The 26,496-nt window shown below is 41.7% G+C and overlaps 1 protein-coding gene across 1 annotated transcript in view; it reads left to right on the forward strand.

Annotated features, from left to right (window-relative positions):
- Positions 1-18,785, forward strand: part of HS2ST1 (heparan sulfate 2-O-sulfotransferase 1) — a 76,541-nt gene extending 57,756 nt beyond the window's left edge. The window contains exons 2-7 of the mRNA XM_054073337.1: positions 184-422; positions 5,723-5,808; positions 9,510-9,648; positions 13,298-13,395; positions 14,744-14,901; positions 15,971-18,785. Of these exons, the coding sequence (XP_053929312.1) occupies positions 184-422; positions 5,723-5,808; positions 9,510-9,648; positions 13,298-13,395; positions 14,744-14,901; positions 15,971-16,197 (947 nt within the window). The 3' untranslated portion in view covers positions 16,198-18,785. The remainder of the gene's footprint in view (positions 1-183; positions 423-5,722; positions 5,809-9,509; positions 9,649-13,297; positions 13,396-14,743; positions 14,902-15,970) is intronic.
- Positions 18,786-26,496: the final 7,711 nt, after the last annotated feature.

Genomic DNA, 26,496 nt, shown 5'->3' on the forward strand with positions numbered 1-26,496 from the left:
TCAGCCTCCTTTCCTCCAGGCTAAACAACCCCAGTTCCCTCACCTGCTCCTCATAAGGCTTGTTCTGGCTAAGGATGTGTCAGAAATACGTACAACGAGTTATTTCTTTTCACCAGATTGTTTGCCTTCGGTGGTTTGAAGTTCGGATGCTTACGTTGAAATTCTGTTTGTCATCCCTAACAGAAAGGGCTATTGCAAGACATGAAGTCAGAGAAATAGAGCAACGTCACACAGTAGATGGCCCCCGACAAGACGTGACGCTGGATGAAGAGGACGATGTGGTGATTATTTACAACAGAGTACCTAAGACTGCCAGCACCTCCTTCACAAATATTGCCTATGATCTTTGCGCAAAGAACAAATACCATGTTCTACATATCAACACAACCAAAAACAACCCTGTTATGTCTCTGCAGGATCAGGTAAGCTGCTGCGTTTGGGATGCCTTTATTGAATCAACGGGAAGTGTAGAAAGTTTTTGGCTGTTGGAAACTCCTGTGGTCTGATGGAACTGGCTTTTAAGTCCCATTCCCAATATAAACGAATTCAATGTGTTTATGGTTTCTTTATAGAGACTTAATATTCTTTATTAAATAATATGTTTAGGTTTTTGCTGGGCTGCTGGAGGTGGTAAGTGTCTGTTTGTTGGACAAAAATAAAGCTAAAAAGGGACACGGCTGAAGCAGAAATGACCTTTGTTGCTGTAACTGTAGAAGTTGATTGTTTTGTCAACTGTCTGCATTTTGACTCTGTAGTGGTATTTGCTGTCATCTCCATCTGCAGTGAATGCAGTCTGATATGGTTTCCTCTCTGAGCAGAGCAGGCATCTGGTTTTCTTGGGGTGGGCTGTGGTGAGGGAGTAGAGTGTTATGTTTTAAAATAGTATTTCTTTGCTCCTCATGAGTGCACACACAGGGACGTCAGATCAGAGGTCTGAAGTATAACCATGTCATCATCCCTGTCTGTAAGCAAACCTTTCCAAACTCTTGGGTGTGTCCTACCTGTTGTGCACTGATGATCCACAATGACCCCACAGCAGAGCCAGGAGCTGCTCTGCGTCGCAGTGTGTGAGCGCTGAGGGTTCCCGCTCCTCCAAGTGCATTCCTACAGGCAGGAGCAGCTCAGCACAGCTGCTGGGCCGAGGGGAAGCCCACGGCAATGGGCTCTCCACTGTCCGTTCCGCATGTGGGAGAGCGATTGGAGCAGGGATCTCGGTGCAGGGGACATGGAATGTACTTGGGGTGGGACTGGGAACCTCTTCTGTGGTAGTGGGGTTGTGTTGCTGCTGGGGTTTTGCTGTTGTGGAATCTTTTCCTATGTATGAAGCTGATATTGTTGTACACGAATACTGAGATGATTAAAAGGATATCAGGGAGTACAAGGACAGGATGAGAGAGAATGGTTTGAAGCTGGAAGAGGGGAGATTTAGAATAGATATTAGAAAGAAATGTTTTCCTGTGAGGGCGCAGAGGCCCTGCCCTGGGTTGCCCAGAGAAGTCATGGCTGCCCCATCCCTGGAGGGGTTCCAGGCCAGGTTGGATGGGGCTTGGAGCCCCTGATCCAGTGGGAGGTGTCCCTGCCCTTGGCAGGGGGTTGGAACTGGATGAGCTTTAAGGTCCTTTCCAACCCAAACTGATCTATAATTCTATGATAGTGAGTGCTCGTGTTCACTGCTGTACACGTGCCTCCTGAGAGAGAATTGTTCGTGCGAGGTTGGTATCTTGGCTGAACTAGTGAACTCCATCTTTTCACTGTCTCATAAAATTGCTTCTCAGCTGCTCTTGCCTTGAGCTTATGTGTGGTTTCTGGTGCCGTGCAGGCAAAAGCGTGCTGCTGGCCTGTTCCCAGCATTTCTGACCTTCTGATTTAGAGCTAACTGTAAGTCATTAGCTTATATGACAGTTTGGATAGCTGAGCTACCAGTACCTTCCTGCAGAGCGGGTCTGATTCACTCATCCCATCATGCCTGGTCTTTAAGTCTGACTCTGAGATTTCCTTTAATGGAGACGCTGTGTCAGTCTTCAGTCTTGCTCGAGACCCCCTTTTGTGTAGTCCAAATGGAAAATCCTCACGTGTCATCACTAGGCTGGGCTTGTGATACTTGTCCTCCCAGGCGTTTGTAATTTTAAGTCATTTATTCAGCAACTTGACAAACTAGAATATAGTGATGTGAAATGCTGGGGCTTTTTGGTATCCAGAAGTCCATGTGATTCCAGGCCACAGGGTAGTGACCACAGCACCTTTTGGGGGAAGAGAGCGTCCATGTGTGTGTTCAGATTGTAGAGAAGAGGGATTGATGGAAGCAGTTAGGAGTTAGAAGTGACAAGTTTCCAGCATTGCTTTGGTTTGCGCGCACAGATTTCTCAGGGCTTTTTGCTCAGACCATCTACTCTGGGTTTTTTGGTTTTTTCTTTTGGCTCGCTGGGACTTGTTTTAAATTCTTATCGTCCTAGAAACTGAATGTATTTAACTTACCTTTCAGGACATCTTCCGCCCCCAGAGTACGTTTGATCTGACTTTTTAATTCAGTGAAGCTCAGTTGCTTTCTCACTTACTAAAGGCTGTGAAGCGACTTTGTAGCTGATTATATAAAAGCTCCATGAAACAACTTCACAGGAATTCCATTCACATCCATCTAAACTTTTAACGTAACCTCAAATTTTATTCACTTGGGTTCAGATGGAGAAGCTTTCTCAGTCTCTTGAAAGCTCCGGTATCTGCTAAGCCCTGCAAAGAAAGGCAAAATTGGTCATATTTAACAGTATGAAGCAGCAAGCAATATTCATCTCTGCCCTGAAATGTGTGAATCCAGACTCATTAGGCTGCCTGTGACCTGGAACAATTCTGATTTTTGGAACGCTGCGAACTGTGTGTGTGCAGGGAAATTATCTCTTGCCTGCAGGCTGGTTATAGGTGTTAAAAACTTCAGTTCTCAGGGGCACAGCGTGTTGCTGGTCCATCTTAAGGCGGATGTAAATGTCACAGCTGTCTTATAAAACCTTCCTAGCTTGCCTGGTGTTAAAGTTAATAAAAGGCTAGAACATCCGTCCATCCTAAAAGGCTCTGGGGAGACCTTAGAGCAGCTTTCAGCGCTGAAAGGGGCTCCAGGAAAGCTGGGGAGGGGCTCTGGATCAGGGATTGCAGGGATGGGACGAGGGGGGACAGTTTTCAGCTGAAAGAGGGGGAAATTGAGATGAGATCTTAGGAGGAAATGTTTTGCTGTGAGGGTGGGGAGGCCCTGGCCCAGGTTGCCCAGAGCAGTGGTGGCTGCCCCATCCCTGGAGGGGTTCCAGGCCAGGTTGGATGGGGTTTGGAGCCCCTGATCCAGTGGGAGGTGTCCCTGCCCATGGCAGGGGTGGGACTGGGTGGGCTTTGAGGTCCCTTCCAACCCAAACTGTTCCATGATTTTATGTTTCTGTATTCATAAAAACTATTTCCTTAGCAGGCAATGACATTGTAGGACAAAGGCAGATAGACAAATAAAGGGTTTTTTTATTTCTAGCTATTACTAGAACTCCTAAGGTTTGATGCCAGGTGGTGGCATGGGGATCTATGACACACCTGACCTTTGGGATTTGGCGTTTAACTTTTCCGTGTGTCTAGTCCCAGTCTGTTAGAAACTGAAAACTAGCTGGTGTTCGCTTTCAGAAGGCTTTTTTTATGGAAATGTATCTGAAATACACGCTTTAATATGCGTGCTGTGCCACAACAAGGAGCATAACTGAGTTACTTGTGGAGCTGGATCAAACACGTGATATTTTGGGGTGTGAGGGAAGGGAGGATGGCATTTAATTTGCATGTTGGAAACTTCTGTTGCAGTATAGAAATATTCATACCTGAGGCTTTCCCCTGAAAATACGTCGTGACTAATCTTTGAAAGGTACAGTCAATGAAAGCACAGTTTGTTTTAGCAGCGATAAAGGCGGTTCAACTCTATGTAAAGTTTCATAGATAGATTACCATAGAATTATAGAGTGGTTTGGGTTGGAAGGGACCTCCAAGCCCATCCGGGTCCACCCCCTGCCATGGGCAGAGACACCTCTCACTGGATCAGGGACTCCAAGCCCCATCCAACCTGGCCTGGAACACCACATTTCTTCCCAAGATCTCATCTCAATCTCCCCTCTTCCAGCTGAAAACCATTCCCCTCATCCCATCCCTGCACTCCCTGATCCAGAGCCCCTCCCCAGCTTTCCTGGAGCCCCTTTCAGCACTGGAAGCTGCTCTAAGGTCTCGCAGAGCCTTCTATTCTCCAGGGTGAACAACCCCGGCTCTCTCAGCCTGTCCTCGTAGGGGAGGTGCTCAGTGTGTGCTGTGGACGAAACCAGACAGAAATCCAGTGCAGTTTATGAAACACCGTTGTATGATGTTGTGCAGTGCTTTTCAGCGGGATTTGCCGCAGTTTTCACATGCTGTGTATGGTTTAAATTTTGAAATGCCATAGAAACCTGTACAGGGAAAAAATGAATGTTGCCTGTTATTAAACAGCAATATGCGTTTCATTTACCAGAGAGCCCTAGAGCCGGGGTTTGAAGAAATAAGTAAAAGTTATTAGCCTCTTAAATCCTAGGCTGCAAGTTTTGCACATCTGAAGAAACAGCAGCAGACGGGTCTTGCCTCTTCAAATCCTCAGTTGGTTGGTTACAATAAATAATAAATATCATGTTTCAGGACACTCTCAATCCATTAGAGCTTACCAAACATTTGTGTGTTCTCTCAAGCTCTCAAACTTCCCTTTTTTCACTCTCTTGTCTCACCTCAGTATCTTCGTGGTTATCTGTGTCACTGTATAACAGAACAGATACTGTAGATGTGCCGGAAACACTTATCTTCTAATTCTCAACTGCAGAAATGCCATATTATTGTCAGCCAGCTCAGGCAGGATGAATTCATCATCTTTTCTTTATTATCCAATTCACTAGTTTTGAAATAACGTTCAGAGTTAAATGCTTTGATGGTAAAATATTCTGCTCATGTAATAAAGCTGAGCTATTTCAGGATTTGTACGTTCCGCTAATTTTAATCACACTTTCTGGTTTGAGGTGCGTATCTTTGTGTTTTGAAATGTAAAGCTAATCGTATTTTTGTGATGTTTGCCGATAACCATTTTCTCAGCCCTTGTTTAAGGGCTCCTTCATGCTTTAATGTAGAAGTTTCACTTAAGGTAACTACTGCAAATGATAAACTACAGATCTAATTTACACTGTTTACATTCATAATATCTCTGGATCACTCGTGCATTGCGGTTTTGGGATGGGGCAGCAAATGAACCACCAGATTTGTTTCTTATAGCCCAGTAAAATATGTCTAAAAATAGTAGATCCAGTCCACTTTCATTTGAGGGACTAAACACGGATCAAGTAATTCCATCAAAGATGTACTTGCATTTCTGTTTATTGCTGAGGGAATTCCGCATTGCTTTGAAATTACAAATACAATCGACTGGCAAAAATGTGAACGGTTTTTGTGGTAGATTTCCTTGGTTAACAAACTCTGCTTTGGTTTAGCTTCTGATCGTTAGGTTGTGATGATCTAAAATGAGTCACCTGTATGCTTGCAGAAAAGTCTGTTTTAGCTGGCACAAATTCTTTGGTCGTATTCAAATTTGACTTTTTTCTTAGTAAATTACGAGGTTTTACTTACAAACCAGAAAACACTGTGCATGGGGTAACTTTGTGCATTCTAATAGTACAGACACCCTTTCTGCTCTCTGCTTTTACAGGTCCGATTTGTGAAGAACGTGACTTCCTGGAAGGAAATGAAGCCAGGATTTTACCATGGACATATATCTTATTTGGACTTTGCAAAGTACGTTACCCTTGGATTTCTCTGTTGAGTAGCACAGTGAGTTGCTAATGCCCTCTCGTGATGAAAGGCTGGCAACTGCAATCCTGACAAATCCATACACTGAATTCCTGTGATGAGCGATGTTTGAGTTTGATTTTCACAGTTTTCCCGTGTCTTTTTGTATGGAAAAAAATGTAGCTGAGCCTCATTTCAAAGCTATTTATATGCTAGGTTTAGTATTCCTTGTCTGAATTACAAGCCGGTTATACTGAAAATCCTGGCTTTCCCATGGAACACTGGCGGAACGCCTTAGGATTGACTTGCCTTTCTGGGAAGTTCCAGATACCTGTGTCACATAACAATTAATACCACCTCATCTGTCTCTAAAGTTATGTAGCTCTTCTCTATCAGAGTATCCCTTTACACTTTATTAAAACATTAGATGTTTTCTGGCTTGTAGTGATTTGGCTTGCTATAAAAAGCACTGAAATAGTTCTTGTGGAGTTAAATCCTGCTCCTTCTAAAATTAATTTGAAAGAAAACAAGGTAAAAATCCTCCCAGTGATCTCAAAGATCATGCCTGTACTCCCCCTTCCATGCCTCTCTTTTCCTGTCTAATTTTTGCTCATGGATCTAAAGCAGGGATCCTCACTAGCGCTGCCTCCCCTGGAACAGAAAAGTCGGGTTGGCATAAGATGCTTACCAGGCAGTGCTTGACCTTGCACTTGCAGCGTGCAGAAAATGGCTTAAAATTGAAAGTCGCTTTTTCACATCTCAGCATATTCGACTGCACAAACAATAATAACCATGACTTTTACCTCTTGCTGCTTGTCAGTCTTCAGTAATGTTCTATTTCTGTGTATTAAAGCATTATCTTTAGTGAAATGAGGGTTTTGCATGTCAGAGTTTTTGTTATTTAGTCATTGCTTTAATATTTCTTTGTGTTATTTATGCTGATTTTTAATTCTAGCTTTTTATTAACAAGAATGAGGAGAGGAAGTGAGAGCTTCATAGATCCTCAGTATGGTATATTATATGATAGAGAATGCTAAACGCTACAGAATGAGCTGGAAATACCCAATGGCACCGAGTAAAATCTTGAAGTTTACAGAAAGTAACAGTCTTAATTGCAAATCAATAACATAAAATAGATCCAATTTCATTAGCTTTCTATCTGCCATTTTAAAGTTAGAGTGCTGCAGCGTTAATAAGCTGTTGAACTGATTACCAGCTTTCTGGAACAGCAAAGGTGAATGTTATTGTGTACACCGCTCACTTCTTAAAGCTGAAAACATTTTTCAGATATCGGAACATTTTTAAATGGAAATAGTTATTTTACATCTCGAAAGCATATCAGCGATTTCACTGATTTTTTTTTCACCTGCATCTTCCCTCCAGAGCTGGATTATCCTTGTGTTTGATGTTTGTTACCTTAAATGATTGATTTCTTTTACCTTATAACAGTTTGCTTTCTCATATTTTGGGGTTTGATTATTAAAATGATACCTTGAACGCTCTGGTTGTGCTTAGCAAGGCCCACACTTTTAAAGCTGGAAGGGATGTTCTTGCAGGGAACGTTGTTGTAGGATACGTTCTTGTGGTTGAGGGGAGTGTAAGATATTTCAGACAAGTCCATCCCTGCCGATACGCAGACAGCAGACGTGGGACCGCTGTCAAACATCAGAAGCACCTCTTCAGTTATGCTGGTGCTTAAAGGGTGATTCACAGTATTGAGGACAGGTGATCATATCGTAACCCACGCAGGTAGAAATTACAGCAGTAAAAGCTTCATTTTTTCCCCTCTTTTAATTTCTGGTCCACTCTTAGTCCCTGTTTTCTCTGGTGAGCAGTTGGAAAAAAGTTCTTTGACGATGCAAGTGCCAAGTCATCACCATTGTTAATGAAATCACAATGGTAAAGTGGCTTATGCTATCGAAACCGAAGGTAATTTTGCAAGGCCATGGCAAATCCCTATGGATGTACAACCCAGCACGAGCATTTCCAAAGGCTTTGACACCTTCGTTTAACCCAGAGATCCATATTATTGGTTGATATAATATATCAGAATAGCTCATTACAGCCTTCTGCAGCACTTGCAGTGGAGTGTGTAGAAGGGGACACACGTGCATGTCTCGGGCGCTTCAAGAGGCCTGAAAGGAGGTGCAGTTCAAAGTCTGGAGTTTGCATTGATGGTTGACACATTCATATGCTCCTGTTTTGTGGGCTTTCATAAAATCATAGAATATTTTAGGTGGGAATGAACATTATCACCCATCCAGTTCCAACCCTGTGCCATGGGCAGGGACACCTCCCACTGGATCCAGGGCTCTGAGCCCCATCCAACCTGGCCTGGAACACCTCCAGGGATGGGGCAGCCACCACTGATCTGTGCCAGTGCCTCGTCACCCTCATGGTAAAAAATTTCTTCCTAACATCTAATCTAAATCTCCCCTCTTTCAGTTCAAACTTAGGCTTTGAGGAGTAAGAGCTGATGTGCAGACAGGTGTCAGCAGTGCTGCCTTTGATTCATTGGTTCTCTGCTGGTTCTCTGGTGAAGAACAAATTGCTCTTTCTGTAGCCTTTAACAATCCCTGTATCTGCTGATAGGTTTTTTTTCCTTATTCTGCTCTTTTCTACTGCTTATTCTCTGTTACTGTTCTTCAGCTTTTCAATTCAGGATTCCTCACGTGAGCAGCAGCTGGTATTACGATGTAGAGAGTACCGCTCTAACAATAACAGTATTGCTGCTAAAACTACGAGCGCTGTCTGTTTTCGCCAGGCTGGGCGGCTCGACTGGCCCCTGTTAGTACAGAACACTTGCACCGTTTGCATGGGAACAGAAGGGAATGTTTTTCCCAGCTCCTGGCTTTGCTTCGGGGCACTTGACACGCTTGCAGTTCCCGTTGTGATGCAATCTCTTTAGTGTTTGGATACCATATTTATTTGCCACAGTAATGTCTCAGATGGGAAAGAAAATGAAACTGAGAAATGTGTTGGAAAAGCTGTCTTGGATGTAGATCATTGAAAGGCAGCATTGGCACAAACTGGTTTGGGTGGTTTAAATCTGTCTTGTGTGTCCCATGAGCTTCCCACCTCATTTTATCACCTTCCCATTCGTACCACAGTAAATCAAAATTGGCTTAAGGTAAATGTCTAAGGAGATATGTTTTATCTCTAGATAGAGAAGTTAACGTGGTTACCGGTCCTGGCTTAGACTTTTATTTAATCGACATAGCCATATGGATTCAACCCAGGTAATGGACGCGCTCTGAGCTCGTCTTCCTTCTGTTGGAGTCCCTGTCAACTGGAGAGCTGCCAGGAAAACCCCTTCCAGCCTTGCAGAGCACAGGGCAGGAACTCAATACCACACTTCCTTGTGCTTATTTTAAACACGTATGTGGCTGCTGGGCTAACTAAGGGATTTCTAGAGTCGTGATGGTTGTATCCATATTTTTATTATCTATTGTGTGAAGAATTTTTGGGTTTGTTTGGTTTTTTTTCTCTAATAGAAAATCACAATCCTAGGAAAACTGAATTTGAGCTGATGTTCACATCCTCTTAGCACGCTGGATGTGAGGATGAGAAGAAGCAATCATTAAGCTTCCTCTCGACATCGTCTCTATATACCAATTTCAGTTGCATCAGCAGAGAGAGGCTTTTAAGTATTAGGTAAGAAGCTTTGATTTGGTCTTTAAAAGACATTTTTTCCTCTTTTACTTTAGATTCGGTGTTAAAAAGAAACCAATTTACATAAACGTCATAAGAGATCCTATAGAACGACTAGTTTCTTACTATTACTTTCTGCGCTTTGGAGATGATTACAGACCAGGGCTACGGAGGCGAAAACAAGGGGATAAAAAGGTAAAGTACACTTTATGATATATGTTGTTTTTACCTAAATCAATGTGAAAACAACTTCTAAAAGATGTCCTGATAAAACCTGAATGATTCCTGTCTCAGCCTCGGTGATGATGGAGGCTTTGTAAGCTACATTGTCCCGTTTGTGTCCCTATTGGACCGGAGAGTAACATTAAGTATGTGCTTTGTAACCTTATAAATTCACTTTATGTTGCAATTTGTTAAAATAAAATAAATAAAATGGAAAAACATGTTTTCAGTTATCCAGAGTTATAAGGATCAAGTTAGGTTTATATGGAAGAAATGTACATCTCTGCTTTTTGAAGAGCGAGATGCATTTTTCACCAAAAGCTGAAGAACTGCTGATGCTTTGGCCTTGATGTGTTGGGTTTTTTTATAATTAACAATCTAATTTATTTATTTTTTTCTGTAAATATTGTAATGGAATTGTTTAAGGAGTCTGCTTGAAAACTGTGGAATGTGATCCATACCCTTCTGTACTTCATCTCTCGTAGGTGCCCAGTGGAGCAGTTCAGGTTAGCACATTCAGAACTTGATTACTAACACCGTTTCAGAATGACGGCATCGTTTAGGCTCCATAATATCTTCTGTCCCACAAGGATTTATACATCCACTGTCGTGGTTTGCAGCAAGGCATTTGTTGGAGCATGTTGCTTTGGGCTTGCCTTAGACCGGGAAGAAAAGGAGGGTATTAAGTATGTGACTCTAGTTTATCAAACTATAGTTAGAACAGCGTGGAAGCCTTTATAAAATATAAGGGAGGTTTGTACTTGACAGGGCCAAACACTTTAAAAAGTGGCAAATATTTCAGCAGCACTATTTTCTTAATGATGGCGTTTTTCTGTAATGATGACAATTCAGTGTAGCACAGTGAATACCAAGAGACACTGAGAAAATGACTAAGCAAGTATCACACTGAATATAGTTTAGACTATGGATATCATAACAACTAATAGTTCTGAGTGTGTATCTCATCCGAATGGTGTGTTTTAAATATCAGGAGCAGACCATTCCTCTCCTCTTTCCAGCTGAGGACTCTTTGCTCCTCTGTTACTTAGGTTTTAGCGCCATCTTCTGCTCCTGCATTTCAGTTTATTCAGGCAAACCTCAGCACAACAGATAGAAATTCAGCTTAAAAAAAATGTATACGCATAGAAGTGGCTGCAGAGATGATTTGGTACTACAAAGGCACACCTAAAAAGAAAGATATGAACTCATCTTTGTAACCTTCTTTGCTCCTTTTCTTGGCAAGCATGATTTGGCCAGGGGAATTCTTTCCTGGTAGAGATCGATGAGTTGCAAACCTGAGCGTGCTACCTACTCCAAGCTGTTTCTAGGACTTAATACTTATTTAAAAAAGTGAAATTTAACAGTGTTTTAGTTTTGAATTCTAATCCTCATAGCCTTGCTAGATAGTCACGGAGAAATATTAAACCAAAATTCCTAATTCTGCTTGGTAGACTGCACTGTGAGGTCTGACTTGGTGGAAGAAGTTGAAATGCCTTCTTATTTATAATGCTCTCAATGCATTGCATTAATAACTCTGTATTTTTTTATTAAAGATGCCGCGTTTCATTTGGTCACTGTTGTACCACTTTATTTAGGTCTGAGTCTTAGTTACGATACAGGTTTAATTTGCCCCGTGAGTATTATTTGAATGGAAATTGATACACCGTGCCAAGTTTTAGGGTTTCTTTTATTTAATTCAGGTAATACAATTTCTCCGTGTTGTTTCCAAGAGAACTGTACATATATAGATGGTGTTGGTTTTACAGACATTAGATACAAAATTCAGTAAATTCAACAAGGGGTAGCGCAGTGTCCACAAAACTGATGTCTGTTCTTATCTGTGTTACAGTTGATTCACCGAGAGCTTTTCAGATTAAAAGTAGGGAAGGTCAAAAATGCAGTCTTCCTAATGCAAGTCACTTCTGCCTTAATTAAGTGGAAAGGAATCTCAACATACTTTACACCCTTGCCCCTTCCTAGTCCATACCACGGCATTTGTTATAGAATCACAGAATGGTTTGGGTTGGAAGGGACCTCAAAGCCCATCCAACCTGGCCTTGAACCCCTCCAGGGATGGGGCAGCCACCGCTGCTCTGGGCAACCTGGGCCAGGGCCTCCCCACCCTCACAGCAAACCATTTCTTAGGAATAATATGGAAGAATTCTTCATTCGTATCATATTTTTCCTATATCCCTGTGTTTCCAAAGTTATCGATAGCTTGGCTCCAAGAGCACAGTCCGTACAGACAGGTGTTTCATATATTAAAGTCTGGATGGAGCAGTCAAGGTAAGTTTGTAAGAGTAGGTGGGGCAGGAGGCCTGTCCTATTTCGTCCGACTTAAGAGAAAGAGAGTCATTTTCTGTGTATCAACAATAAAATAACCCGCAGGTATGAGTGAAGAAGTCTTTCTTTTGACAGATGCCAGTTCGTATTTAGTATATATGTTCTTAAGTTAAGAGGTGCATTTAAACAGTTTAGTTCTTGGGTGATGGTGATGTTCTAAAGCTCTCATGATACCCTAGTGTGGAATTTCTCTGGAGAACTATGCTACCGATGGCTTGTGTCCCTGGTTAAGCTGCATGTTAATCTGCAATATGTGACCCGTACGAGCTATTCCAAACTCACAGTACAATATGGACCAGGACACTGCAGGTTACTCCCTGCCTTGGCCTCGTATCAGTAAGATTTTCAGATTATGTCAGGAAATTCACCTCAGAATAGAAGTGAAGGACGTTGGCTTTGTTCTAACACCAAATAATTAAGAAGATCTGTTTTTACATAGTTGTTTTGGACAGAAAGTTGTAATTATAGAGAAGAAACAGTCTAAAAAGTTGTCTATGTGATCACTTATTTGTTATTAAGTAATCTATCCTAGGCACATGGCTTATCTTAATTAGAAACATCATAAATACTTTATGATGACTGGGTAAAATAGTTACAAATTCTAATGCTAATGGTGTTCTTATCCTAACTGTGTTCCTGCAGTTCAAGCTCTGTGTTGCTGTCTGTCCACGTGGAGCGATGTTGTATGGAATGTTCTGTTACGCAGTGAACAACTTGCTTTCACTTCTTCTGATTGCCAAAACCCAATTAGCCTCTGAAAGGGCAGTTTTATTTGTGATAATATCTAAAATGCTGTAGAATCTTGTTTAATCTGAAATGCCAAATGCAGTGAATTATGGTGTAAAGGCGCAGCCGTTCCATTATCACACAAATCCTGGTGCCTTTTGACTCTGTATCTTTCATGATTTCTTTTGTAAGGGAAAATATGATGATACCAGCACTTATTGACAGTGTTTTTGCTGGGTTTGGTGTATAGCCTTTATCAAGGTTATATCAAAGGTATATCAAATGTCAAGTAAGATCAAAGTGTTTATTAGTTCTAATCATAGAAGACTGTCCAAGTGTATTTTAACTGAAACTATATATTTAACCTATATTGAGACAAAGAGCTCCTCCTAATAACGCTGTGAAGGCAAGGCTGGAAAAAATTACCTTTTTTTTCCTTTCACGTCATATTTTGTGTTTTTCTGTTCCCGCTACATTTAGCAACTAACCAGGTTGAGATGGTTGATGTATATCCTAGATTTTAAAGCTCAGCTCACTTTTGTCTTTGTTCCAGACCTTTGATGAATGTGTGGCAGCTGGAGGTTCAGACTGTGCTCCAGAGAAACTTTGGCTTCAAATTCCATTCTTCTGTGGCCACAGCTCCGAATGCTGGTAGGGAGATAAACGTAGCTTAAGTTGTTAGCCAAGTATATCCGCGCTGAAATCTAAACTTGACAAACTTGAACCTGTAGCGCAGTTGGGGAGAGCGCGAGGGACTGACAGAGTGAAGCAGCAGGTACTTCAGTAACGTATTTTCTTTTGAAGATGCGTTTTAATGAAACAGTCTCACAGTTCTTTAAACAAGCAATATGTTAGGATACGCTGTCAGCAGTGCTATGAGCGAAAACAGATGTTTTCAATTTTCACAATTGTTTTTGTAGATTTGGGGTCTTGATACTTTTCTCGTAGGTCAGGTTACAATATCCATCTTTCTGAATGGAGATGTTTGATTCAAGCCCCTAGAGTTTCTGGGGAGAATAAAATAATTGATATCAGGCTAAATTTATCTTAAATCTTTACCAGACAGCCAGTAGTCAATGCTACTTAAGTAGAAACTGGAACAAAAGCAAAAGAGTGTCCGTCTGTCAGTGTTTAATAACAGTAACACTGTTCAGCAAACTAAAAAAGATGAAGACGAAGGACAGAGATGATTTGAAAAATTCTGAGTGAAATCAAGAGCAATTGTTTGTCACAGGTACTGTTCATACAAACATAAGCAAAGCAGATGGTCACTTAGGAGTTCTTCTTCCAGTGCCTGTAGGTCATAGAGCCATAGAATGGGTTTGGGTCAGAAGGGACCTCAAAGCCCATCCAGTCTTCCCCTTGTCATGGGTAGGGACACCTCCCTCTGGGTCAGGGGCTCCAAACCCCATTCAACCTGGCCTGGAACCCCTCCAGGGGTGGAGCAGCCACCACTGCTCTGGGCAAGGTCAGAGTTATCTACACCTGGGTCAGGTGGAGAAGCGGAGGGAGAATTGTGGAGCTACAAAAGGGAGGATAAAATGTCGGTTTAATTTCTGTCTGTCGTTCAGTAGGAAGTCCTTCCATTAAGTGCAAGGACTTTCTAGGTCAGAATTAGGCTTGTAGGATGCAAAAAGGGAAGGTGTGTTCTTACTGGAACCATTTCTGGTATCCAGTGTGCGAGTGGGGAGTGAGTATTGACATGGAGAAAATATGTAAATCCTCCAAAAATCAGACAAAAATCAGACAGTACCCATATACACACGTGGGCGTTTTCTTGTGGATGAGTTATTAGTCAAAATAGCCAGAGCAGTCACATTTTTAGATAAGAGCATAGATAAGAAGCACTGGAAAGGGAAAGGAAGGTAGGAATGGTTATACCTTGAACTGAGTCTTGCCTTCCCTGTACAAGTGTCCTGTTATGAAGAAATCTCCATCTAGGGACCAAGGATTGCTCGCTGACATCAGAACTTGCTGTAATTGTTCTCTGTCATTTTAGGAATGTGGGAAGCAGATGGGCTTTGGATCAAGCCAAATACAATCTGATTAATGAATACTTCCTAGTGGGAGTTACTGAAGAGCTTGAAGACTTTATCATGTTATTGGAGGCAGCTTTGCCCCGGTTCTTCAGGGGTGCCACAGAACTGTACCGGACAGGTATTTAAACGGTTGATTTCCATGGATTTTTCATCCTCTTATCACTTTTTTTAATGTGAATTCCTTAGACATAGATGAATAGTTTTGAATCTCTGCCAGGTTTGCCTCTCAGTTGGTTGATGTTCCCACAGGAGACACAAACTCTCAGTACAAATTTTTGAGGGCAGCCCAAGGATCTTCCTGCCTTACACAAACTGTAAATATTTGAGGTGGGGGTAAAGGCGATTGTGTAGGCATACCACGCTTTAAAAATTGTGGCAGGTCTTTATCAGATCATGTTTAGAAGGTCTTGCAGGGGCTTCAGTTTCATGAAATGGCTGGGAGGGGCAGATTGCCATTTCCTTGGAAGCTCGGCAGAAATTACTGCGCTGGATGCAACCTGCTCGGCTGTGCAAAAAGGACCAAGAGATACAAAGGCTGAAGTACATGTGATAAACCCTTCCTAGGGTTGTAATAAGACATTTGTTAAACACCTGGTAGCTCAGTTTTTAGGAGCTGCCCACGCAGCTTAGGATGAGGAAAAGGTTCATCTCAGCAGGGCTCTGTCTGCAGATAGAGGGGGGAAAAGGGTCTGATGTGTAGAGCTTGGATGTGTAGTATTAACAAGTTTATTATAAAGCAACAGATAACCCTTCTTAGGGAAAACGCTGCCGTCATTTTGGTCACCTTTAGTCTCATGGAAGACGTCTCTTGCTCTGCAGTTTTTATGGTTCTTACCTTTTGATACCAGATTAACATCTAACTAATTAATTTTGAAAGACCGATCTTGCTCTGAGTACGTTATGTGGAGTAATCTTGTTCCTTAAATGACGTGTTCGGTCCCTGCGTTTATTAGAGTGAGGAGGAAGAATGGAAAGAACTGATGCAAAATTCATTAACGTTTAGTGAGAGAGACTGCAATTTTCCAACCCCGCGTGTTATGTTAATAAATTCTGGATTAAATTCTATCACTTTGAATGCAGTTTATCAACGTGCTGAGAGGATAAAACTCTGTAAATAAAGGGACTGTAAACATTTTTTTAATCACATGTGCTTTAAAATGAAGTTATTGCTTTCATTTTGCATTTAGGAAAGAAGTCTCATCTTAGGAAAACAACTGAGAAAAAACTTCCCACAAAAGAAACTATTGCCAAGCTACAACAGTCTGAGATCTGGAAAATGGAAAATGAGTTTTATGAATTTGCACTGGAGCAGTTTCAGTTTGTCAGAGCACACGCAGTTCGGGAAAAAGATGGAGAATTGTATATTCTGGCTCAAAACTTTTTCTATGAAAAGATTTACCCTAAATCAAACTAAGAACACTCTACTGTTAGATTTATGGACCTAAATCTTTGGTCACATCGTCATCTTAGTCCTCAGCCATGGAAACTAGATTGCTTGTAGACCTCCAAGATGGTTCTTTATAGAAAAGTGGGCTGTGGATCACCTCCAGGGTGTTGGATACTGGCTAACGCTGCTGGTATTCCAGAAGCAAAGGCTTCATTTCTTTTATCTAACTCATACTTTCAGTGGGAATTAATATCCTTTACCTGAAGAAATCTACACTTTAATTCGGAGCAATTAATACACAGCAGTTATAGTTGAAACTATAAACAAACAAACAAAAAAATGCTTCTGTTGATGCTGGTTTTAATTTTCAGAGCCATTTATTTTCATTTATACTTCTGTGAAGAGGAAATCACTTTTCCCAGCTTTCAACATGGAAATTTTGGTTGTATACAATATAAGTAGTTAATAACTGGTTGACATCTGTGCTTTGTTTTTGTGAATCATGTCACATGATATTAATTGGAACGGTTAATCATGTTCTGCTGAGAAATGCTGCTGCTGGAATTGCCCATATTTATATATGTAGTTTTATTAAAAAATTCCAACTAATCATTAGTGTTAAAACATCATTTCCACTTTAATATTGTAAAAAAAAGTTCAAGAATCAGAGCAGTGGGGTTTTTGTTGTTTTTTTTTTATCCCCGCCACCACTGACTGAGGTTGGGAAAACTATGAAGAAGGTTGGTATTGTCTGCAGTTCTAGTCGGTTCTTACCCAGTGGTATAAAAATCGTAAATTCAGTATTATTTTCTCCGTGGATTCTTTGTAATAATTGTAAACTGAGGTCTTGGTGACTCCATATTATGACTCCATTAGTGAGCTGTGGTATGGTTAGGGTTTTCCTACTACTTCGATACTTTTACCTGTAGAATATTTTTACTAAGGTGCTTTATAATGTGTTTTAAAGCATTGCATTTACAAAAGAAGTAAAATGCTGTAAATACTGCTTATTTTATGTATTTGGACCAAAAGGTTTAAAGTAACTAGTTTAAAGTGGGGGTTTTGCACCAGTTCTGTTACGTGTGCGGTGAAAAACATCCCGTCTCCTTCCTGGTTGAGTTAACTGTTGGACATGGCTGCGATGCGCTTCAGTGACCTCTCTGACTTCAATACCAGAATGTTGTCCAGGGATTCTCTTTACAGAAATGTAGTCTTCATTCTTTTGTTATGGTAAGAGGAAAAGAAATGTCCAGCGTGGTCTGGTTGAGAAAGATGCAGTGACTGACATGCTTGTATTTCTGTAACTGCCTTACGTGACTATTGTGAACTCGTGCGTTGCCGTTTATTAACAGCGTGGAACACCTGGGAGATTAAGTAAATTGAAATTGGAGAACAGATGTTTGGGGCCACTGCGTTATATAGCAAACGGCAGTGGAGAACTACAAGAATTTCCTATTGAGTTTTCTTAAAGATTAGAGTATTTACACGTCTTACAGCTGCCTAAAGTGCTTTTCACTGGGTTTGATGGGGGAAGGCGCTAAGGGCGCAAAGTAAGGAGTGGTGGTAAAGGTTTGAATTCCTAAGGGATGTTGCCGAAGGCTGAGTTTAAAATTACCAAGTAGAGTTTCTTGAAGCAGCTTGTTCTCGTAATGAAAACAAAGGAAATGGAAAATGGTCTGTGAACTGGATGTCTGCAGCCAAAAGCAACAGCCCAATTAGAGAGAGGATAATGAGGGACTATCAAGGACATCTTGCATTTTCTTTGTTTTCTTGGGTTTTTCCCTTTGAATTTTAAAAATAGATCTCTCTCTGTTCTTCGTGGATAATGAGGGAAGTTCCTTCTGATAGCTTCCCATTTATATAGTGTGAACCCTGCAGAAGGTTTCCTGTTCTCCTTCTTTTCTATTGACGTCACCAATAATGCCAACACGTTTGGGGCGAGGATGTGTTAGTTCACACGTGACGATGTCTTTCCAAGCTAAAGAAATGAGCTGAGGAGTCATACACAAGAAGTAGCTAATGAGTATCAAAAAATGTCCATAACAAAGCAGAAATGTTTCTGAAATAAAATGAGTATTTATAATCCCAGGAAAGATTCTCCAGTCAGTGATAGTTTATTTTGACTCTGTTTTCCTTCAGAAGAATTCGGGTCAGTTTACCTTCCTGAATGTCCTTCGGGATTTTCAGATGAGCACCTCTAAGAGAGCAGAAGAATTTATGAAGTGAAAACTCTAAGTGATGGAATGGGTATGGAGAGAAATGCTTCTGTGTCAACAAGAAAAACATAGTCACAGCTTCTCCTGATTTCAGTAGAGTCTACAGAAACCTCTTCTATTCTGTAAGCAATTTTTAAAATCGTATTTCTCTTTTTTTTCTTCCTTCCAGGATTTAGAATTCCATAATTATGAGTCTGCAGTAACAAAAATAATAGAACAATGCAATTTTTTTTTTTTACTTTTGAAAGAGCGATGTATTTTTCATAGTTCATATAAGAAACCACATTTTATTTAATTGGATCTCACGCCCTGTTCTTTGCTGTGAACTGAAAGGGTGGAGACAAATAAGGATTTTAGGGATATTTTTTACAAATGCTGGCTCCGATCAGAGAGATTTTCATTACTCTGAGAATGTTATTGTGGGATACAGAGGGAATCAAGACTGCCTGCTTTTATATCCAATGTAGCCATTAAGACAACTGTGAACTTATTAGAATCCTTTGAATTCAGAACTATCCAATTTGGATTTCTTAAAAGACAGTTTAGGAAAAGTAGCTTTAGAGATTTTTAAGAACCTGCACCGTTCATCTTCCGTTCAGAAATGGAAAGAACCCAAATTGTCGGTATTAAAAATATTTTACAGTTTGTAAACAGAATGTTTTTTGTGCATTTTCCCTTCATGAGTTACAGTGGAAAGCAGCAATACACGGACTTTTGATGTTGTGGGTTGTATCATCGGTAAACTCACTATGCAGACTCCACAACACCGATCCTTTAACTGCAGTCCCTGTGGTCTTTGTGCAGGAGTGAGGCTGGTTTTTGCGGGGCTAATTTTGTCTGAAAGGTGCTGAAATGCTCGTGTGTGTATATATATATATATGTATAATATATATATCTCGGTGAGAATAGGTTTTGTTATGCTGTTCTGTACGTTTTGTACAAGATTAACGCCCAGAAACTCTTGATGTCCCTAAAACGGCGCTCGGTCCAGCTGTGCTGGTGTCTCCGTAGCCATAAGCACAGCACGCCTGGAGCACGGGGGATGCGCCGGGCAGCAGCTGGGCACGACAGCAGCGGTGGCTTTAGCTCCTTCCCGTAATAATTCTACAGCCACACAACAAAGACTTCACCCTTGTTTTGTCAGTGCGTCTCTAAGCGGAGACAAGCTAAGGTGCAGGATGCCTGCGCATTCCCACTTGCTCTGGGTTGAGTTTCCGGGGTCTCTCTGTTAACGGTATGTTGATCGTGGCTTTGTTTTCAAATGGGCAGGAGAATTTATAGTTATACACTACGGGAGAGGACAAAGCAGCCCATCCTGCTCGTTTGAAATGCCTTTTCTGGGTACTTAAGTTTTTTTTGAAGGTAGTGTAGCTGGTTTTACTTTCCAGGAACAAACGTTTGTTTATTTATGGTCTCAGAATAGTTCTATTTTATATCAGGGAAAACTCAGTTATTTTCCATTCTAATTCTGTTAAAACTTTCCGTTAAGCTTCCCTGGCGTTGCTAAACGTGTATATGACACAAAGGTCTGTGGATGCCACTGTCTGAACTGTGGAACAGTCCGTGGAAAAGCCTGATTGAAGTGCACTGCCAATTTAGCTCTTCAAAATTAGAGCCTATTTTATGACTACTAGAGATTAAACACAAGGAAGCTGCGAGGCCGTGTGGTTGCATGGATGCTTCCTTTACCGTAAGCCTGTGCAGCTACGTAACCTTTGCAGCGCTATTTATAGAAAGAGCCCTCTTCCTGAGACCTTTCTGGAGCATAATTATCAACGTTCATACACTTGTACCGTCTGGTATTTACATCAGCAGCTTTCTGTAGCTTCTGCAAAAAGAGACAGGTTTGTGAGCATTTCCAAGGCAGTACTGAATGTAATTTTGAAAAACATGGATTGTGCTTCATGACTTTTTTTTCTTTTTTAAACACACACACAGCTGAATAGTGCCTTTTTTCCTCACAATCCATGTTGAAGATGCTCGCTCCCACTCACCCCCTGTAAAATGATTTGTTTGTGCAATACGATTCCAACTTTGAAACCATTTTGTCACAGCTGTTTGAGAAATAATCTCAATTTCTTTTCCTTACTCTGCTGCCGGCTTTCTGTTGTTGAAGTGTTTCAGTTGATTACCTAATGCAAATGCTATAAAATAAAACACCCAATGGGAAGGGAAAAGAAAAGAAGCCTGGTGTCCTGTCTTAATATTTGCATGGCGTGTGGCTTTTCTAGAAGAAGCTGTTGTAAACTTCATTTGGAGGGGAGGGCCAAGCTGGAATTTAGCTTGTCTGCAATAATTTCATATATATTTATCACCAAATATAGGTCGAGGGAGGGGATTCTCCCCCTCTACTCCATTCTCATGAGACGCCACCTGGAATCCTGTGTCCAGTTCTGGAATCCCCAGCATGAGAAGGAGATGGAACTCTTGGAACAGGTGCAGACGAGGCCACAAAGGTGATCTGAGGGCTGGAGGACCTCTACTATGAGGACAGGCTGAGAGAGTTGGGGTTGTTCAGCCTGGAGAAGAGAAGGCTCCGGGGAGACCTTAGAGCAGCTTCCAGTGCTGAAAGGGGCTCCAGGAAAGCTGGGGAGGGGGGTTTTACACAGGCCTGGAGTGATAAGATATGGGGGAATGGCTTTACATTGGAAGGAGGAAGATTTCAATTAGACATTAGGAAGAAAATCTTCACTACGATGATGGGGAGGCCCTGGCCCAGGGTGCCCAGAGCAGTGGGGGCTGCCCCATCCCTGGAGGGGTTCCAGGCCAGGTTGGATGGGGCTTGGAGCCCCTGAGCCAGTGGGAGGTGTCCCTGCCCATGGCAGGGGTGGGACTGGATGGGCTTTGAGGTCCCTTCCAACCCAAACCATTCCATGGTGCTATGATTATGGGCCTTTCTGGCCATACTAGATCTGCAGAGGGTATGCACTGTGCTGGAAGCGTCAGTGAGAAGCTTTTAATATTAAAATAGAGATTTGTGAGAATAGAAAACTGACATTAAAACAATTAATGGATTTGTATGTGCTTCTCTGCCTGAGGGAAAGACTGGTTACTATGATACTGGAAGACTGCAGTGATAGATATGGTAGAAGAACTTGAGTAGATTAGAACTGTCATTTGCATTTATAAGCAATCACTTAAACCAAGAAATCAGTGAGCTCGGGCATTCAACTCTGTTAAGGGTTTCTGAGGTGCTCCGTAACCATTCCTAGGTGGGTGCGGTGTGGAGCTGGGCAGCATCTGACCCAGCCCAGTCTCTTAACGCGATAGTTCCTAAATATTTAGTTGTCGGCCTTGAGGATTAAAAACCATCATGCGACTTCCACTTCAGGATTGCGATGGCTTTTAAATCCCCCTTTCCTCGAAGGTAGACTTTTCCACCCTTCCATTGGTGGAAGCGGTAGGTGTTATTGTGCACAGGGAATAGCGTCGTGTCTTTGATCAACGAAGGGAAGCCAAGGGGAAAACTGCCTGTATAAATAGGTCCAGGGCTATCTGGGGTCACTGCACCTCTTTCTGAAATGATGGAGTAAACAAAATGATAGCCAAAAAAAGTTACAATACCAAAAAAAATTGCTTTTTTTTACAATGATAGGAGCTTCTCCTATGGAAGAACGACTGTAGTGTTACAGAGATGGGTTAAATACAGGTTCAATCCTAACTGATGCTGCACAGGTAATTAATCTCGTCAGCTGGAATTCATGGGAGGGAGGGAAAGAAGCAAAAGTTTGTGGGTTTTTTTTTTTCAAGCCTAGATGATTTTTTTTTTTTCCAGGTCCGGTATTTTCATTTTATTTATTGTTTGAATCTTGCATTTGATTTCAGTATAATTTCCTTACTTCTTAATAAAATACAAGAAGTTGCCAGTGAATGTCAAAGCAATGTCCAGATGTTTTCTTCAAGCACAAGTCCCCTGCTATGACCTCCCCCTGGCTTCATTACCACATAACGCAGATGTGGTAACTTTCAATAAGAGCTAATTTAAAGGACTAATAATACCCTTTATTAAAAAAAAACCTCTACAAAGAACACCTGTGGCCTAAAAATGAAGGCTTGGAGACCTTTCACCTTGTCATAATAAGCAACTGCATCCTCATAAAAATGGAAAATACCAGGATAAACATTCTCTGCCCATTTTCTGCACGTTTACTAGGCTGGTTCTGAATCCGTGCTCAGGTTTGCTACACACAGACATTAACTTCTCGTAATAAACACGGCTGTCAAAATAATTGCACAAAGAACCGACTATCCATCTGCCTATTGAAAGAAATATATATCTTAGAGTAAAATAGATGAAAATTATGATTCCTGGGAATTGTGGCGTGCAGGTATTGTATTCCTCTGATCCTTCAAGAAATGGTTTACTACCTTGCTATATACATGCATGTGCTGTTTTTACCCTCCTGTTGGTACAAACTTGTCTGTCTTTCAACTAAAAAAGCATCGTATTTCAAATGTAAATTCTGTATTAATGAGGAAAAATACTGCTCTATTTTGAGAGAGAAACATACCTAATTTGGTACGATAATTTAAATGCTTTAACTCACCCAGAACTCTGGGTTTGATGCAGCGGTTACTGGAAAATATTATAAACTGTGTCTTTACCAAAAAAAGAAGAAAATGAGTCTAGGGAATAATGGCCTTCTGGCCCTAAGGCCGTTATTGTCTTGACAAATATTGATTGCCGTTTTTAGCGGAGAATAGAATTTGGCATCTTTAATCCCCTTTATTTAGAATTTAATAACTTCTAAACTGTTGCGTGACTCGGAGAATTGGCAAGGGGAGAAGGAGTGCTGAACGGCTGGAGACTCACGCAGTTCCAGGCGGGCTTTGTTGAGGCTGCCTCGGTGCCGTGTGTGATGATGAGCGAACCGAAGGGCAAACCTTCCGTGAAACGGTTGATAACGGTAATCAGGGGTCTGTGTGCGTCTGTGAAGGCAGAACACAGCGGAACCGCAGGCAGAAATACAAACCACTGTATGAGCTCCAGTAATTTCTTACGTTAACAGCTCTGATAACTAACTTTGGCCTAATTATCTGCTTTGGATTGTCAGCGCCTTCCCTTGGCTGAATTAATGAATTCAAAGTTGCAGCCATCGAGGCTGCTGCTATTATAAGCAAGGCCTGTGCACTGGCAAATCCAGTCTCTCCTATTTATAACTCCAAATTCCTCTTTCCAGAACGGCTTGCCGCTAAGCTAAAGACCTGGAAAAGCAGCTTACATGCAGGGACGGGAGCCGGACTCTGTGATCCTTGTGGGTCCCTTCCAACACAGGACATCTTATGATTCTATGTTGACTGGGAGGTTTGTCTCAGATCCCTACTTTTTGAACATCAAATAGTCGGTAATTGCATCATGGAAGTCGAACCCATGAAGTCTGGGAGAAAGCATTGTGTGTTCAAATTCTGTGGAGCAATTGCGTGTGCTTTTTTCATTGCCCATTCAGTTCCCTGTCTCCGACAGATCCCGACCAGGCATCTGTTAATACTAAAGGCTCTTTGGGAGGGAGAGATGGTTGGAAACCTGCCGTTTAATTTTAGCAAAAAATGCTGTAAACATTATTTATCCAAAAAACTTTTCAGCAATGTTTTTGGGGTTTTTTTTTTCCTTAAAAACAGAGCAAAACAGGAAAACATCCATGCCCCCCTTCACCCTCCAGCAAACATTCTTTGTCAGTGCCCTTTATTTTTTCCTCAAGTGGATGGAAAAATGAGTGTGTGACATCCGTGTTCAGCCTCGCCCTTTTCTCGGCTGGCTCTGAGAGATAGCGGAATAGGCTTCGCTCCTTCACAAGCCTTCCAAAGGGCAGGCCTTATCTCACAGGTATTGTTGTAGGACATGAGATCACGCTCCAGTGCAGAGTTTATCAAGCGTGGTGTTTACTCAGGATCACCCCGGAGAGTCTGGTGGCAAGAGAGGTTCCCTGGCCTGTGTGTTGGAGGCGGTGCTCACATATCGTGCTGATTTAGCTGGTGCACACTGGAGACTCTCCGTACACCGGTTTGGGTACGCGTATCCAGTGTATCTGACTGTCCCAGCAAGGATATTTAACTTCTGGTTTTATTTTTAAACTTTTGTGCAGGACAAGTGCATGGTAAGATGAGAAGCAGGCTGTCATTATCCGTTTTTATAGAATCACAGAATCATTGAGGTTGGAAAAGTCCTCTAAGGTCACCCGGTCCAACTGTCAGCCCAACCACGGTGGCTGCTAAGCAAAAGCTTTGCAGCCATCTCATGTAATTTTGGTTCTATACCTGCTCCTTCTCAGCTCCCCAATCCTGGAATGTCCTCTTAGATATGGTCTTGGTTCTCATCGCTCCATCGCACTGAGTGGACAGTGAATTACAAAGCCAAAGAGTCTGATTCAAAGGCAGCTTTGGAAGGCAAGTTTGAAAAGCATGTCAGGACTCGGAGGATGCGAAGCGTGCCCAGGCAGGCACGCGGTTGCACTTCCAAAACGCAGTGTCTTTGTGTGTCTGCAATGGCCTCTGAGCATCTCTTGAGCAGTCCAGTCTGGTTTTTACTCAGTTCTAACATCTAGGAATCAAATTTAAAAGAGCTTTCTGGGATAAAAGATCCTGATACTAAAGCTCATTTCTCCTTCAACAGCAGAGCTTTCCGAGGCAATCATCTACCTTGTGACTGAAGGAGGAGGGAAAAACCCTGATGTCATGGTTTATCATGGTTACTCAAATGTGTTTCGTTGCTTCATGTTCTGCTGATGGATGTTGATTCAAACTCATTCCTTTTCTTGAGTTTTCTCATGTGCGTGGAAAACAGTTTGTTCAGTATCCAAAAGAATCTGCTTTTCTCCGTGTGCCGTGTTGGTAGAGCCCATGCTGATCTCATTTTGTTTATCCAAAATCAAATGGTGGTTGATAACTGCAAGTCTTACCGTCTAGGTCCAAAAATACTGCAGGAGGCTCGAAAGCAGGGACCCGGGCATTGTCAGAGATTAATTCTGCATCGGAGATGGTACCATCTAAAGTTCTTTGGAGTATGTGATATACCATAGCTGAAAGCAATTAAAAATGAGCATTGTGATAACACTATTTGTCTTTTTTTTTTTTTTCCCAAACGTGGAGCCTGCATTTACGTGTTTAAGTTAAAACGTAGTTATCTCATAAATTGTTCATGGTTGTGTTTTTTTCCCAGGTTGAGCAGGTGTCGGTGGCTTTCTAGGAAAGCAGAACATCAAGGTTTGGTGCCAAAGTATTAACATCTGTCAACAGCTTGGCATTGGACTCTGTAATTGTTGACTTTATTGTTTTAAAACCACCCAGAAAATTGTTTTCTGTTGCTCCTTATTATGAGAATGCATTTCTAACCATTTGTTTAAAAATAATTTCCTCTTCATAGTCTCCCCTGTAATCACATCTGCAAGAAAAATGTGAGATAGGAGCATTAATCATTTGGGAGTCTCGTGTCAAAGTCTTTGAAGACAAAGTGCTGCTTCTGCTGACTGTAGACTTTTTGCCCAGGGTGGTTTCCTCTTTCCCTATAAATCAAAAAAAGCCCCAGAGTGCTGTTCTACCCAAATCGGATGGGGGAAGCGGGAACCTTCAAGGAATAAAGAGCTGGTTTTCATTTGATGTCACCTCCATAAAAACCAGGACAGGAACAATATCTTAAAAGATTTTTTGAGAAACGATGTTTAAGCAATATAAATAAAATAAAAAAATCTCCACCTGTCCAAAACTGATAAGATTCCACTCTTGGGCCTTCTCTTTGGATGTAGGAGTGGTTTTTAGGGTTCTGCAGATAGGTTTCTAGGCTTCAACTGTCAAGATTGTCTAGAAATGCATCAAATCGTAAGATTTATTAACAACATCTGTTTGTGTCTCGAGTGTCTGTGAAGGATAAGCAGGTGACGGCCAGAACTGGCTGCTGGGCAAAGGCTTCGCCTGCTGAAAGGCAGGAGGAAGGGTAGATGTGGAATTTTGGTGCCTAGTTTTAGAAATTATAGTTTCGCAGCCTGTCAGCTGACATGGGAGCATAACTGAGACGTTTCAGTAACTTCCTCCCAGTTCCTCGGCAGAGGCCGATGTTTCACCCTGCACGTGCGGAGCAGAGATGGAGGAGGCGAATCCTGCATCTTGCACTTCTCAT

Source organism: Cuculus canorus, chromosome 8 (genome assembly GCF_017976375.1).
Source record: "Cuculus canorus isolate bCucCan1 chromosome 8, bCucCan1.pri, whole genome shotgun sequence".
In the NCBI taxonomy this organism is placed as follows: Eukaryota; Metazoa; Chordata; class Aves; order Cuculiformes; family Cuculidae; genus Cuculus; species Cuculus canorus.